The sequence below is a fragment of the Falco punctatus genome, assembly GCF_963210335.1.
Source record: "Falco punctatus genome assembly, chromosome: 3".
Taxonomy (NCBI): domain Eukaryota; kingdom Metazoa; phylum Chordata; class Aves; order Falconiformes; family Falconidae; genus Falco; species Falco punctatus.
The window spans coordinates 33,917,605-33,933,443 of record NC_137582.1 but is presented as its reverse complement, the minus strand read 5'-3'; the positions used below and the strand labels follow the sequence as shown (position 1 = coordinate 33,933,443).

The window sequence follows — 15,839 nt, the reverse complement described above, 5'->3', positions numbered from 1 at the left end:
TTTCAATTTGAAATTGGTACATGGCATACATGCCATTCAAAAGGCAGTAAAGGCTACCACTACACAATCATTAGAAACCTGTGGATAAAGACAAAGAAAGAAAAGGATATCATTTGATTAGCCTCCAACTTTATTAATTTAACTCATCTGGGAACTATCCAGCAGTAATTCTTCCAATGAAGGTCATAATTCTTCTTTAATTTTTTCCATGTGGTACAGTACTGCTGTCAATCCTCTCCTCTTTTCTACCTCTCTGTACTTGGCTCTCAGCCCACCACGCATGCCTTCCCAGTCTATCCTTGTACTAGCATTAAGAGGCAAGGGCAAAGAGCTTTGGGTTTTTTGTTGTGTCAGACCACAGAACTTCCAGGTTTGCTTCCTCCACTGCTGGATGCTTACCCTGTATTTAGTCCCTATTCCTGTTTATACCTTCTGTGAATTAATTCCTGCCCTGCTCTGGCTACAGTCTGACATGCTGAGCTTTTCCTTATAACTTGTCCCCCTGAGATTCTGCAAAGCTGAAAATTACTTAACCCCCCTGACTTTTCTAATTCCTTCTCCCCTCTTCTGCTCCTTTCATATTCCTCCTCATACACTACCCACCCCACTCCCCCCATAAAACACCAAACCAAACCAAAAAACCCCAAACCACAAATATACAAACCAATCTCAAACAGGTAATGAAATTCCTTTAGCAGACAAAAATCTTCATTAGCAAATTAATGTACAAACCCAAAAGTTAAGGCCTACTAACTCAAGCATTCAGACATGCAGACTACAAGATCAAGATTTATATACTTAAGTAAACTCCAATGCTTAGCATCGTAACCCAAGTCATGCCTTGCCATGCTCCCAGGGACATGAGTGGGACCCTTAAAGAAATCTGGACAAATGTCATCTCTTTCTTCCCTCCCAACACTTTGCCATTATGATTATAGCAACTTCCTTTCGGAGAATCAGACTCTAAACATGAAATCTATAAACGCTGTGTTACTGGTCATTTCTCTCTGATGAAGTTTTACTGTGCTACATCATTAGGTTGTGGTTCATGAATGGAGTTGGAACATAAATGCAGTTTGGACACTACTGAGCACACAAACTGTACAGTAAATATATAGTGTTAAGGTAGTAAGCAGTAAATATTTTTTTGAGAAAACTTAATATGCATTTTCAAACAGATAGGTGACTGATTAGTAATGGTAGTGAATCTATTTATCCAGGTACACAGACTTGGCTAGATAGGAAATTCTGTATTAGTGGGATACCATTTCACTATTTATTGATTTATGTCTAAAACGAGAGTATGTTCTATTGCTTTTGAGGTGGATGGCATGAGATTGAAGTAAGTATTTTAATATCCCGTTTAATGTCCATTTAGAAAACTATATTCTTCCTTAATCTTTGACTTTTAGTCATAAAAGGACTGTTGGTTCAGGACCTTCCAATGTCTGAAGATATGCCATATATTCAGATAGAAAGGGATGACAGCCCCAGGGCTGGCAAAATCCTTAGCTGTTTATGGGGAAAATATTTCCTGCCCATTGGGTTGTGAAAGTAGCTCAATAATTTTGAATGAATTAATGTAAAGCTATTTGTTGTATATATTTTTTTCAGGTATGCTAAAGAAAGTGAAAGCCTGGGTAGTAATGCTAATAAGATTTATATGGAGTGATAGAGTACACCAAAACAAAGCATATAAGGGAGAAATGGGTCATCAGAAAGGACAACAAAAGCCATTTAACTGGGAGCTTCATTCATGTTTGGGGAAAAATTCATTGCACTTCCCTTGTACCAACACTACTGCTGAAGGGAAAAAGTGTTATCTGTTCATGTGAAAGGCTCTTCTCTACTGATAATATTGAAGTTAAAAGGAATCATATTTATAAAACAAAGAACCCACACTTCCTATTGCTTAAGCAAATTTGACACATCAGTAGTTCAAAATAATAGATTATCCTTTTGCTTGTTCTGGAATATTTGCACAGCATTACCTATCAACAAATTGGTTTAAGATTTAAGAGGCTGAATAGTAATGGTTCTGTAATTATTCTTCAGCATTCAGTGCCTTCTGGAAACCAGACTGCAGATCATCCTACTACAATAGCTTTGATGTCCGTGAGTCTTAGCAAAGGCCTTCTATCAAAAGATAGCCTTTCAGTTCAGTGTGTTTATTTTGATTTCTTGTCTATACCACATTTTCAGCTCAGAGCAAGAAGATGAATAGAAATAAACAATGACACATTTGCAATAAGATTCTTGTGGCAAAGATCTTTACTTAGATATTGTGGTTTCAATGAAACCACAACACAATGACAAACTTCCTTTATAAAAGACAGATCTAATTGTAAAGTTAAAATTATAGTTCAGGGTGGTGGTGGTGGGGAAGGTATTGAAGACAATATCTACTGTATTTCTGGATGTGGCTGTATTCCCAATGAAATCATTCCTATTATTCATGAGTTGATTTATACTTTTTATCTCTCCACAACATGCAGCATTTATTTACCCTTACATTTTGAGGCATTGCTGTTTCTGCTGACATGGGTATTTTCCCAAAATAGAACATTACAGCAGTCCTCTGCTAGACATTCAAACCATGTGTATGTTTATTTTTTAATTTATTACTTGAACTTTGTAACTGTGAGCAGGCTGGGAAACTGGAGTCATAATGAATGAGAGTTTGCTTAAAGAAAAAAAAAAGGAGAAATGTAGACATTTGATGTAACATTGAAAAAGTCACAGCCTCCTACCTTGAAAACAAACATTTCCCGTCGAAGAATAGCCAGAGTGTTGAAGTTCCCATCACAGATGTTAGGCTTGGCTCCGGGATAGGAAGGTTTGTCACCAGTGGGTGGCCGAGGAGGTTTAGGTTGCCTGTCATTCTTCCGCGGGTCTGCTGGAGGGACTGAACGATGTGGGGGCACTGTTGGAAGAGGTCTTGTTGGTGGTGGGATCCTGTCAGGTGGACCTTTAAAAATACAGCAGCAGGATGTAATCTACGTGCCCACCAGTGACACTCGAAGAAATACGTAACAAAAACGTGCTGTAAGATATGCAAATCCTACTGTGCAAGGGGAATGGAAAAAGTGACCTAACACACCTTACCTGAGTTGTTAAAGGCTATAATGAATGACTATGAAACCCAAGGAAAATTATTACTTTTCATCATTCAGAATCTTCCTACTTTATTGGAACAAGGTTCCAATAAAACCTGCAAAGGACGCATGGTCTGCCATCATTTTGTGTGAGTAGTTCATAGCACATACTTTACCAACTGAGTAAGAACTATTAAAAAGGAATCGTTGTCTACTGTACAAAATAAAAGAAAACAAAAAAACTGTTCCTAATAAGTTCATCAGCAGTCAATGGATTTTTCAGCTCACATTTTTAACTTCCACTCATCAATTTAGATATGCATATATGTAGCATACTTGATATTTCCTACTGACTCAATTTGTAGGCCACATAATGTCATGTGCATTAGTGACAGGACATTCACAGCTTTCCTCAATGGCTCTTGCTATGTATAGGAGCTCTTGAAACTTGACTTCACATCCTAGGCATCCATAGAAACAAAAACCATAATCCACGTTTTCTTCAGTATTATGAAATTGATTACTTCTTTTTCTAATTTTTGTTTTCCAGTGAGTCTTACAAAGCTAGATACCTGGTAATTAAAGGAATTGTTCTGAGGATAAACAGATTAAGAGGAACTAAAGTTAAAAACTAAAACTCTGTACAGTGGTTTAAAAATATTTTTCTTCTTTCAAATACATTTTCCATCATAATATGCAGACTTTGATCACAGGTGAAATAACTATCCCACTCACGGTTTCTCTACCTGAAGTTAAAAGGCCATCCTAGGTAGATGCTATTCATAACCTTAATGGCATACTGAATGACTTGCAATGGGAGTACTGAAAATGCTTTTCCCTTCCTACACATATTACTATGTTATTTATATTTTCCATGTACAAAAAGCTAAGAAATTTCAGTTGGATCAGTAAAATTTATGGAAACAAGATGAACACTTTCATTTTACTCATTCTATTTAGGCCTCCCTCTTTTAAAAAATAAAATTTGCATGACAGTGTTCAGAAAGACTTTTGAATAGTAGACGACTTTAAAACTGCATAAATGGCATAAATTTGAATTTCTGATACTTTTTCAAAAGAAGTATACTTTTTAAAGAACAAGATGGACTATGTAAGGAAATATTAAACTTGCCAAATGGTTGTCATACACTTTAATAAGGCATTTATTTCATTCACAATTTTAAGACTTGTGACATTTATAATTTACAGCTAATAATGGTGTTTCAAGGAATACTGCAGACCAAAGTAATTATTTTAATAGGTGTGACATTTTTATTGAGGCATATGATTCCAGATCACTTCTTGATTTTAAGGGGAGCAAAGGAATCAGTTTGCAGTAGCTCATGTTGGAAAGTTTTTAACCCTAAAGCAAATTTTTTCATATGCCATTTGGTGATGATGTCAGATATTACTTCCCAGGGGTAACACATTTCTCCTTATGTATAGCCCACAGCTGTTAGAGCTTAGCAGTTAGTTTTCAGCAAAGAATTCTTGTCTAGCCCTTAAGTCTAGACTACCAACTTATGAGGTCATGAGAAACAACCTTCATTCCAGCTAATCACACAGCAAAAAAAACCACCAAACAAAACTTGATCCGCCAATCATTTTGAAATTGCTATTTATGCTTTATGAAAATACATATCAATGCTTGTTAACCTTTCTTTTAACATATTTTTTAAATTAATATAAAACACCATGGAGGTTGTGGAGTTCTAGTTAGCAGTACAGTAATTCTACATGATCATAGCTCTTTCTAGTAGTTAAGGTAAACACGGAATGGCCTTGCCAATATTCAAGAGAAAACTGACAAACCTTTAAACTGAAAATTATTGTGAGTACAAAATTGAATCCAATACTGAATTAACTTGGGAATATTAAGCAAGGTGATTCCAAATGATATGCACTGGATACATAGTATTAACATACAGATACCAGAGATTTTTCACTGTTGGAGAGAAAAATATATTTTAAAGAAAAAAACCCAGACTATTTAATAGATAACAACAGAATCAAAGTCTTTAAAACAAAAAATAAAGCCACATCTTTGGAAATGTAAAGGAACCATAATACAGGAGTTAGTGTTACATTCAGCTCATACTCAGAATAACGTTATTGTTTTCGCTTTTTTCTTTTTACTTTTCAATTACCTTGCATTGTCAAATTGAATTCAATACATGCAGAATTTATTTAAATCATGTGTCTTTTATATCAGGCCACAAAAACCCTAAAGAAACATTTCTTAAAGAAGTGGGCCTTTTTGCCCCTAGGAAGCTCAAAATCTTGGGCTGCTAATAACATTCTTTTGAGATCAATTTGCTGTTTATCACAAGAAAGGGTATTTCTGGGACCACAAATTTTGTACAGCCAACGAACTGCTTAGTATTATAATTGATAAACTGAGACATAATCAATTCATCCAGTTACACGATCTTGGACAACTGTTGAAATAAGGTTGTTATGCTTAAAGGCCTGCATTTCTTAATATTTTTGTAGTTTGGGACACTCTTGCAGATATTTTCTTTAGCTTTTTTTTCAAACATTGAAAATTACTATTCCAGCTCAGTGGAAATGTGAATGCAAGCTTTGAACAGTGAGAAATAAAGTAAAAGAGCTTCATAAAAATCTTTGGCCTGCTCACAAGAAGGCCTCTGGCATAACAACTGGCAGAGCCTACGCTAACAAACAGTTTTGGAGATGTGGTATGGACCGGAGGACCTCATATATTCTAAAGCAAAAACATATGTTGCTTTATTAGAACAAGACATACCGTATATCTTCTGGATGCCCTGTAAATCATCATTAGGTAGTTTGAAGTTGTCAGTTTCCATATACTGATAAAATGGAGCCATGATTGCAGTGGGATCATTAGAGTGCTCCAAGCCCAGAGCATGTCCCAGTTCATGTACTGCAACTAGAAACAGATCATTTCCTATGAAAAGAAGAAAAGGAAAAAAGACCTTTGAAACCATAAGCATAGTAAAAGAAATAACACAAGTAGAAGGCTCTACATTTGAAAGACAATTTCACTGAATTTGAATTTAAAAGGGTAATGCTTAATAATTAACCATAAGTATAATGTGGTAGCAAAGGCAACTTCCCCTTCTTTTAAACAAGGAAACCATTATTGTTATAATAATGATACTCTTACAGCACCATAAGCATCATCTTTTTTAATTGGTGTGCATGGTTAGTGTATGGTTCAAGTTTCATACCTCCTATCTAGGCCTGTGTGCAGTTTCTGACTTGAAGCTGATGTTGCAGTTAACCAGACTAAAAGTGCTTGCATCAAGACGTAGTTCCAAAAAGGAAATATCCTTGCTGTGTGTGGTAAACTTCACACACTGAGGACTACCTATTTAGGACAAACCCCATAGGGAACTTAATTATCCAAGTGCTTGTAGTCAGACCCCTGCTAATTGTTTGCAGGTGTTGTCCATTTCTGAATCACCATAACTGAAATTCTCATGAGGAAAATCTGGGTGTTGTGCTATCCTCAAAACAGGACACCTTTATTTATTTCATTGTGTAATTCCATTGTAAGTGTAGGTGTTTATTAAAGTATTAGAACTTTTTTTATTTTTGCAGGTCTAAAAAATAAAATACTGCACTCATGTAATAGACTGATTTAACTTTTTTGTTATTCCCTTCTAAAAATCATATTTTAATTTTTTATTACAGGGTATTAGACACAAGTAGATGTTTTGGCAGTAGAATTATGGCTCTCTGTGAAGCAAAACCAAATCAAAGCAAATGGGATTATTTCTATAAAAATTTCAGAGCTGGACCCCTATGGTATTAATTTTGCCTATTTTTATTCATCTAAGACTTAGTTCAGCATATCGTTCCATGACTCTTTTGTACAAATTCTGTCTGTAGTCAGCCACGAGACATTGGAAAAACGTTTTACATCAGGAGAAAGATTCTGGTCACTTGGAGAGGGTCACATCCAGGATATTGCTCATTTTCACCAGCTAAGGATGAGGATAATCATCCTTCAGAAGTGTGTTCCTGTTGCACTGACAAGATAAGTATTCTAGATCAGCAGCTTATGCTGAGCATCTAACTTAGATGGCTGGAGTCAAGTGAAACAGGTGCTACCTATAGTAGGTAGTCCCTTGTTGAAAGAGCAGTATATATAATGAAAGGCCTATACTGTGGCTTAATATACAGAGGTACATTGGAACAGGAAAATGCTTGACATAAACTCTCATCCTATATTCTGTAAATTCTTTGGTGGTAAACATTTATTTTTCACTGCTGGCACGTGATCTGGAATTCTATGTACTTTTATATTAATAGTAATAATATTAAAAAGTTGAACTTAGCAAAAAAATTTAGACACACATATATATATATATATATTTACAGAACTTTGAGGACACAGTTGAAAACATAGTAATTTTTCAAATATTTTCTCTTGTTGACACAAAGAAATAAACTTTCTCCCAAGTACATATGAAAGGGGAAGCACTTAACTGTAGATGTCTTCATGATGTTATGGAGCCATGCTGATGTTTGTAAAATACATGTTTTATTGAAAACATGGAAACAGTCACAACTAAAATGATGTGCTTAGTTGCCACAGTCTTTCCATGTCTTTCTGATTCTTAATCCAGAAACATGAAAACTAAATGCTCTTACTTTTTTATTCAGTATAACTGTGCAGAAAAATTATGCCTTTCAAAAATTAATGTGAAATAATGTGCTTTCAGAAATGAGAAGAGTTTATCCTATCATTTATAATTATGTGTTTTCCAGATGAAATATTTTCATGAAAATATTTTTCCTGGGATACAGTTCTTTTTATAGTAAAGCAGATTCTCAATGTGCTGTTTTAACAGGTTTGATAAGCTTGACTTCCTGGTGATGAATGCTTCTGATACCTGAATCTGCCCTTCCATATGCAAGTTAAAGCTGATCTTGACATTATCTCATATGTATAAACCACAGCTTCTGTAGCTAACCACAGCATTGAAAACGGTGCACAGGACCAACTCTGTAACGATTTTCATTTTGAACTTGTAAGGGAATAATTAATATAATTTTAAAAAACGATAGGCTTAAGATGGAAAGACATGAAAGAAGATGTTACTCTAGTATAACTATTGTACTGTGACATGTCTCACATTATTTTTCAATTATTTTCTGCATTTTATGAAAGTTAGAGTTCTAACCTAGGTTCATTAGATTGAAATATTTCTTTGTCTGGCATTAACTTATATATCAAAGATGCAATTTTCTTTTGCTTTTCAGACCTTGTGAAAGGCAAATTTTCCTCCTAGACCTGTGCTTCCTACATAATAATTAAGAATATTAACCAGTCTAGGTCCTACATTAATAACCATACTAGTAAGCTGGCTACAGTATTTACTGACACATTAATAACCATACTAGTAAGCTGGCTACAGTATTTACTGACACATTTTAAAATAGTTTTACATTAATAGCGTTTATTTCTACCACTCTTATTAGAGTAGTACGTATCAGTAGACCAAAGAGTGTTTTACGTGTGGTATTCAACCTCTGCTGTCTGAGGTAGGAGGTCTGGCAAGTGAACTTGTTACAATTTCTAAAATTTCAGGAAACCACAGGTGATAAATAGTCTTGGAAGAGTCTACTGCTTCTCTCTATTTGTTCCAGTTATGAAATGCATGAAGAATCAATACATCGTTTGGTTACCAGTCCTCACTGAGTCCCCATAAAGATCTCCAGGAATTTCCATATTTTGTTCCATGTTGACCTGGAAGGGGTGTGAATTACATAGTAACAGGGAAATAAATATAACACACTGTCATCTTCTGGCACAACTTCTTTCTGGGATCACAGATAATGAGCATATGGTAGATCATTTCCAAAGTAGTACTTCTAAGTGACAGTGGGACTATGTCAAAGAACAGATATTATGCGGGGGGTGGCTGTTTCTTAGTACGTCTTCCTTCCTTTGTCTTTTGGATATGAGTGATTATTCAAAAAACAAACCTAACTAACTAAATAAATAAATAAAGATATTCAGCATCTGACTGCCCCTCTGGACTTAGTCAAAACCCAAGTCTGAGAGGGAAAACGTATAACAACTATGAAAATTTCCACCTCCTGCAATGCAACTTGTAGCCATCAGGGGAGCTATTAAATGTGGTAAAGACAGCAGGCTTCGGAGCAAATGAATAAGGGTTGAAAGGAGAAGGTCACAGGAAAGAGCTGGGAGAATAATATTCTTGCCTGGGGTGACAGTAATTTAACAGGGAACATATTTTCTACTTGTAGTCAAATAGCCCCATTATTCATAACAATTTCCATCAAGAGTCATGATTGTCTCCAGGGCATCCTGAATTTAAACTGACCCAAATAACTTAGTACAGTTGAAACTGAAGTTTAAAAGAGTTCAAGATGTGTTGTCTGAGACCAGCACAGGTAGGACTTACTACTGCCTTGGCTTCTACCTTTTTTCCTTTGCATATGATTAGATTTCTCCAATTAGGCAACAATTACTCGGTCCCTCTTTGCTTTCAGGAGCAGACTTGCCTTTAGCATCTCAGTGTTACTGTAACTAGCTACTGAGAGTGCACAAGGATAACCCTGAGTGCTTGCTCTTTCTCTCCAAGCTGCACAGAGGTGTACTTGTGACTGCAAGACTGATAACAGGGCAACTTCAGTTCCTTGGCCAGTGATCAGAGTAAGATGAAGGAGTGTAAAGGCAAGTGAACATTCATAACAGCTCAGGCTAGCCTTTTTATCATACTGATATTGGATATTTTTAAAGTATTTTCAGTCCCCGCCATTGAAGGAGAGTATCCCAAATGATTCTATATTTCAGTACACATTACCAAAGTAGAAACATATATTTCTGTCCAGTTGGCAAAATGAAGCACCATCATAAAACTTCAACAACTCATTAATTACAGAGTTAAACTATGCATGACTATAATGACTTTAAAAGTTGCCACTGCAGGATACACAATGGTGAATATTCATTGTGATAGTCTCAGTTACGCCTTGATATATTTATCTATAGAGTAGTGGAGAAATACTGGAAAATACATTTTCAAGTCCAAAACTTGTGCATCTCTGTTCTTGTGTTCTCCATTAGTATGGAGATTTGGAATAGCTGGATAGATGGATATAAGCTCAAAAAGATTGTGATTGTTTTTCTTATTTTATTTCAAGTTTGATTTCACAAGGAAAAAAAAAATGAAACTGTGCATAAAGAACTAAGACAAAATGATTATTTTTATACTGACACTTTTCTCTGAGGCTATAAACTATTTTAGGCACTAAATCTGCCTGACTTTACAATCACTGGCCAAACTCCAGAATATAAATAGGTCTTAATATATCAAATATTCAACAGCCAGCACTGTGGAGCATGGTGTATAGGGAAGCCTTTTCCTGTAGCTAATATACACACTATTTTTCACGTCTACAGATAAACAAAGCTAATATGTTTGTCCACAGCAAGCTATTAAGAAACCTGGTTCTGAAGATATTAATTCCTGTTTTAAATGGTATGTGAGCTTAATTTATAAAAGCAATACCCTAATGGTTTAGCAGGCTTTTGATTCATCACTTGGCCATCTTTTTAATGCAGCACTAAATAACACCTCAGGGCACGTCACTTGGTTCTTCTCCTTTACATATGACAGCAACTGCTACAATACATTGTGAGCTCAAGAATTGTCCATCACTTAAATGCCATGTGACCTCAAATTTGAAGACTTTTCCCAGAGAAAAACAAAAAAACCCTAGAAACTGAATTTTAAATGGAAAACTGGAAAGCTAAAAGAAAATGTTTTATACATGGGCATACACTGTTTCTTCCAAAGATTATTCTACTTTGTTGTTCATGCGATGTAGATAGATGATTTCAGATTAAATCCGTATAAATCTGAAATGTAAATCTGTACAAGAAAGACTTCTATTACAGCCCTATTATCAACAAGACAGTACCTCAAAGTCAGGCTTACAGTTCATCAGAAAATATTACACAAATGCTACCCATGAACTTGTGTCTGATGTATTTAGAATTTGCATTTTCATTATTCTGTTCATTTTTACCATTGAATCATCAAACCAATGCCGCTAATCACAACTGGCTGAAACGCTGCAAACTTTAGAGTAAGATTCTTAGTCTACAGGGGGCGCGGGGGAGAAAAAAAAGGAAAGAAGTTTTATTTCTTTGTTATTATTATTCTTCCCAGAGGGGAAAGAATTTTGAACATACTATTTCAACAGTCAGTGATAAAAGAAGATTCTTTCTCTCTCTCACCTTATTGCGATACAGTGGAATTGAGCATATGCATTATGTATGCACTTACATAAGCACCATATATGCAGATAGATATATTTTATACAGAAGTACACATGAACCTAAATATAAATCACAGGCATACTCTTACCCAAATAAAGACTTTTCCAGTTTAAGAAATTACATACAGTTTCTTGACATTATCTCAAACTTCTGCCATTGGCACTGAAATTTGGTAGCTTGGTGGTTATTTTGAAAAGAATGTTTTTCTAAAAGGTGTAGCTGAGATGGTACAGTAGCTTTGAAAAAATTAAGAGCAAAACTAAAGTTTTGTGGTTTTAAATGTATATATATTTATATTTAAATATATATATTTAAATCTATAGTATACCAATATTCCATATGAACCTAGCGTGTCTATTTTGTACACACTATATTTTAATCATTTTTCAGTAATGTATCCATACATTTAGCCATTTTTCCAATGTGACAAAACAGAATGACATAAAAATGTTTCTTTCACTCTATTATTACATACAAAACCATATACACTAAAATCTTTGTAAGCTGAGTTACCAATATATATATTTGCAGACAGAAGGGGAGGTACAAGCAGTTTGTTATATACAAAGTGTGTACTAATTACTCTGTGTATAATTTCATGCAATTTATACATGTATATATATTTGAAAAACTATTCTATTTTTAAAAAGATCAAAACATTAGTATGAAATGTAAACTTGCTTGCTTGAAATTTGACAAGGGGATATTCCTATAAGTCAAGACTGTCTTCAGATGATCCAGTGATTGCTGATGAGGTATGATAAAGACATGAGTTCAGAAGTTTGTATGTCCTTCCTGGCAGCATTCTACTGTTTCTGCCTATTGTGGGCATAATTTAGAAGTCAGGAGCCCGATAAACAACGTATTTGAAAGGAGCCCGTATTCTTTTATAATACAGATCAGCCTGTACTTTAGAGGGCAAGAACATGCAAAAGATAACACTTTCTGCCTTACTACTAAGAATTATTACCAAGCATTCTATAACCTTCTAGTAAATAGCTGGAAATGGGTGGAATTAATTAGTTAATGTATTCTTAATGTTCTTTCTATAAAAGCATGAACGTAAGGATATTTCCATTTTGTTTCTCACAGTTTCAATCACTAGTACTGAAAAATTTTGCAAACTATTCTGACTAGTGAATCAATACCAACTTCTCCAAAGAATGAGAAGTGAAGCAACTAGAGGTAATCCGGGGGGGGGGTAAAGAAGACATGAAGGCTTGCTGCTTCCCAGGAAGGTGTAAATATGATGGTATGTGTTTCTTCTGCAAATATAATGCTTATGGCTTCATTTCATGCTTTGAGGAAACCCTGCTGTGACAGTGAACCTAACAAACTAAGAAAAACTGCATTTATGAATCACTGGTTCCTGGGATTAACTTCATCATTCAGGTCGGCTATTGAACTTGTATACTACTCTCAAATGGCATTCTCATTCTATTAGGAATAAAGTAATATCTATTAACAGACTGAAAAGTTTTATTTTGGGTGGTTTTATGGTCATCTTTAGGTAATGACTATTTAAAATGAATTAGATTAAAATTATAATGGAATTTTGCATTTTTCTAGAAGAGATCTTCATAAATTGATTTCTCTCAGCAAGCTCACACTGGTAAAATAATTTGAAAATACAATGGTCATTGTCATAACATTACAAATGACCAGGTTGCTAAATAACATTTACGCTGGTTTTCCAGTAGTCTCAACACAATTACAAATGCTGCAAATACTGTAGCAGCCTTATCTATTTATACTCTTTCCCATCTTCTCTGTTTCTGTTTTTAGTTGTTGCTGTGGGAACAATAAGCTGGAGAAGTATTTAAAACTCTTTTGCAAAGGCTGTAAGAATGAGCACATGCTGGGATTGAAGATTTGGATATGTGCATCACAACAGCATGTATCACACAATTTTCAGCTATCCTCCATGGTCCTGTCCCTAAGGGTCATTCATGTGAAGGGAATGGACATCTTTCTACCACACTCGAGTGCAGTGTGGGTGAGAACAAATGTCAAAGTCTCTAATTGTGCATGAGTTCCTATTAAAATCAAATCCTTGCCTTTGACGAAAACAAATGTAGGTTTCATCTCTAAGCCACTCAGCTAAAATGCTGGCATGTTAACACTGTGACTGCTTTTGTCATCTTTTTTTTTCTCTTCATTTTCCCTAAAGTCCTGTGTGTCCTACTATAAACAAATATGTGTAATTACTAGGAGGAAGGTCAAAGTCATGCTGCCAATATTCACAATAGATGTAACTTGTCGTGGGGCAAAAATCTGAAAGGGTCTTACAGATCACTGAAATCCCCACAATAAAATGTACGTAAAATTTAATTTACGTGCAAATCTTGTGTTAGCTTTCTGCAGAGATAAATTTTTACCCTGTGTCAGTTAAACTACTAAGAGTAATTATAATATTCTCTAAATTAACGCACATTAAAGCCATCAAAACCAGGTTATTATTCTTAACCTATCATTGTATCTACTTAACATGTACATGTGACTTCAAGCTTTTTCAAAGAGAAAGTGACATTGTGTTGTGTATGTATTTGGTAATTTTATAAGAACAGTTCTTTGTTCACTGTTATTTCCCTTGCTTAACTCCTACTAGAAAAAAAAAAAAAAGAGTCAAGCTAAAATTGTCTATGGGTTTCTTCAGTTTTGGGGGTTTTGTTTTTCTCCCCCCTTGGACTGGTGGTAACAGAAGTGGGAATTTTGAATCTTAATTGGCAAAGTGTTTAGGAAAAATAAAAAACATCATTTAAAGTTCTCTGATGTGAAAAACAGATATGCTTTCTAAGAAGTCTGCAGACTTCAAAGGGAGACCTGATCCAAGTGTGTACTATATTCTAAATTGAGACAACTTCAAACTGAAGGTAATATATGTGGAGAAAGTGACAGAAAGACAAATCTGCTACCTTGATTTTTACTTTGTTAAAAGTTACTCATATGAAACACTCTGATTATTGGATAATCTGCTCCTATTAGTGGGTATATCCATGTAGCTGTTTATTTCATTCTAGCTAGATGAACCGCTGTAAACCTCTTTAGCACTAAGAGAATACTATACTGTTAGTTTGGCACTAGTAACTCTTAGCACTTGTTGGCATGGGGATGCCTCAGCACCCACCGTGGAGGGGCAGCTTCCAGGATGAATGATTGCAGAGGGCAGTCCAAAGGATGCTGGTGAGGCCAAGACAGTTAGGCATCCAAGCCGTGTTCCTGGGCCTCCTGGCCTATGCAAGAGGATGTTTAGAGAGGAAGATGAAGGCAGAAGTTAGCTGCCCCTGCCAAAGTGCAGGAGAGCTTGGACACAGAAATGTTAGCCAGGGCAAAGGTCAATCCTGGAACACTTTCCCTTCTGTGAGTTAAGAGCTCAGCAGGACCCCAGCCTGGGAGGACAGCTGCTGGCACAGGCAGGGAAAAGGGACAATGTCAGAAGTCCCATCTCTGATGGTTCTCAGACCAGAGCTCCCCACTGGAAAGCAGGGAGCTAAGTGCAGAGCTGCTGGGGGCACCTGCTCCCACAGCTGCTCTACCATATCCCACACTCAGGAAGATCCAGGATCCTTATATCTCCATCCCTTCCAGCTATGACAGTCAACCCTGACAGTAACACAAGTGATCATTAAAACCACCGACCAGCTAAGGACTGTCTGTTGGTATATATGCAGTTGCTAACTCTTCCTGAAGCTCAGGCATTCGTATTTGTATTGTTTCTGCTAGTACTGCTAGCAGGAGTACAGCTAGCAACATTAATCCTATGTCACTACCATATCTTCAGTTTCCTGAATACTCAGTGATAATCCAATTTCCTCATACTTAATATTGTATTGACTCCTAAACTGCATCATAAGAAAGGAGGTATGTACAGTTCTTAGGCAAACGAAAAGTATGTTTACATATTACCATATTAGCACTGTGCATTCAAAATTTAAGTGGTGCAATCCATTTGTGAATTACCATATTTAGACCAATAGGAGAAAGGTTTTCCTGCAATACCAAGGACAGGGGATAGCCTACACCAGTAATTACCTTTTCTGAGTGTAATACTGAACTGTCCTCAAAACAGGCATCTCTACCACTGAGACAGATTTCTTTGGACCCCAGTTGGTGCTGTTATTTGGAAGTACTTATCACTTCAATTCTCCTCTAATCTGAAATTGCACGATTCAACATCACTGGTGGAAGTCATCTCGCTACAGAAAACTGTAATGCAAACATCTATACCTGCACCTTTCACAGACAGTGATGAGAAACAGGTATTTCAGGACATGACTCATCTAGTTTCTTTTAGACACCTAGTGCAGGATGCAACAAATCTTACGCAGGAAGGCAATATAGCTCTCCTCTAACTCTGAAAGGACCCTATGAGATTAACTCAGATATAAACATCAGCATGTGGTCAGATTAATTCCACCCACTCAAGTCTTCTGGCTTCT

The 15,839-nt window shown here is 35.9% G+C and overlaps 1 protein-coding gene across 3 annotated transcripts in view; it reads right to left on the bottom strand.

Moving 5' to 3' along the window:
- The window catches only part of MMP16 (matrix metallopeptidase 16), a 194,107-nt gene that overhangs the window by 53,169 nt on the left and 125,099 nt on the right, over positions 1-15,839 (bottom strand). For all 3 annotated transcript variants that reach the window (XM_080381863.1, XM_080381865.1, XM_080381864.1), the window contains 2 exons: positions 5,863-6,024; positions 2,751-2,968 (listed from right to left, as the gene is read on the bottom strand). In XM_080381863.1, the coding sequence (XP_080237989.1) occupies positions 2,751-2,968; positions 5,863-6,024 (380 nt within the window). The remainder of the gene's footprint in view (positions 1-2,750; positions 2,969-5,862; positions 6,025-15,839) is intronic.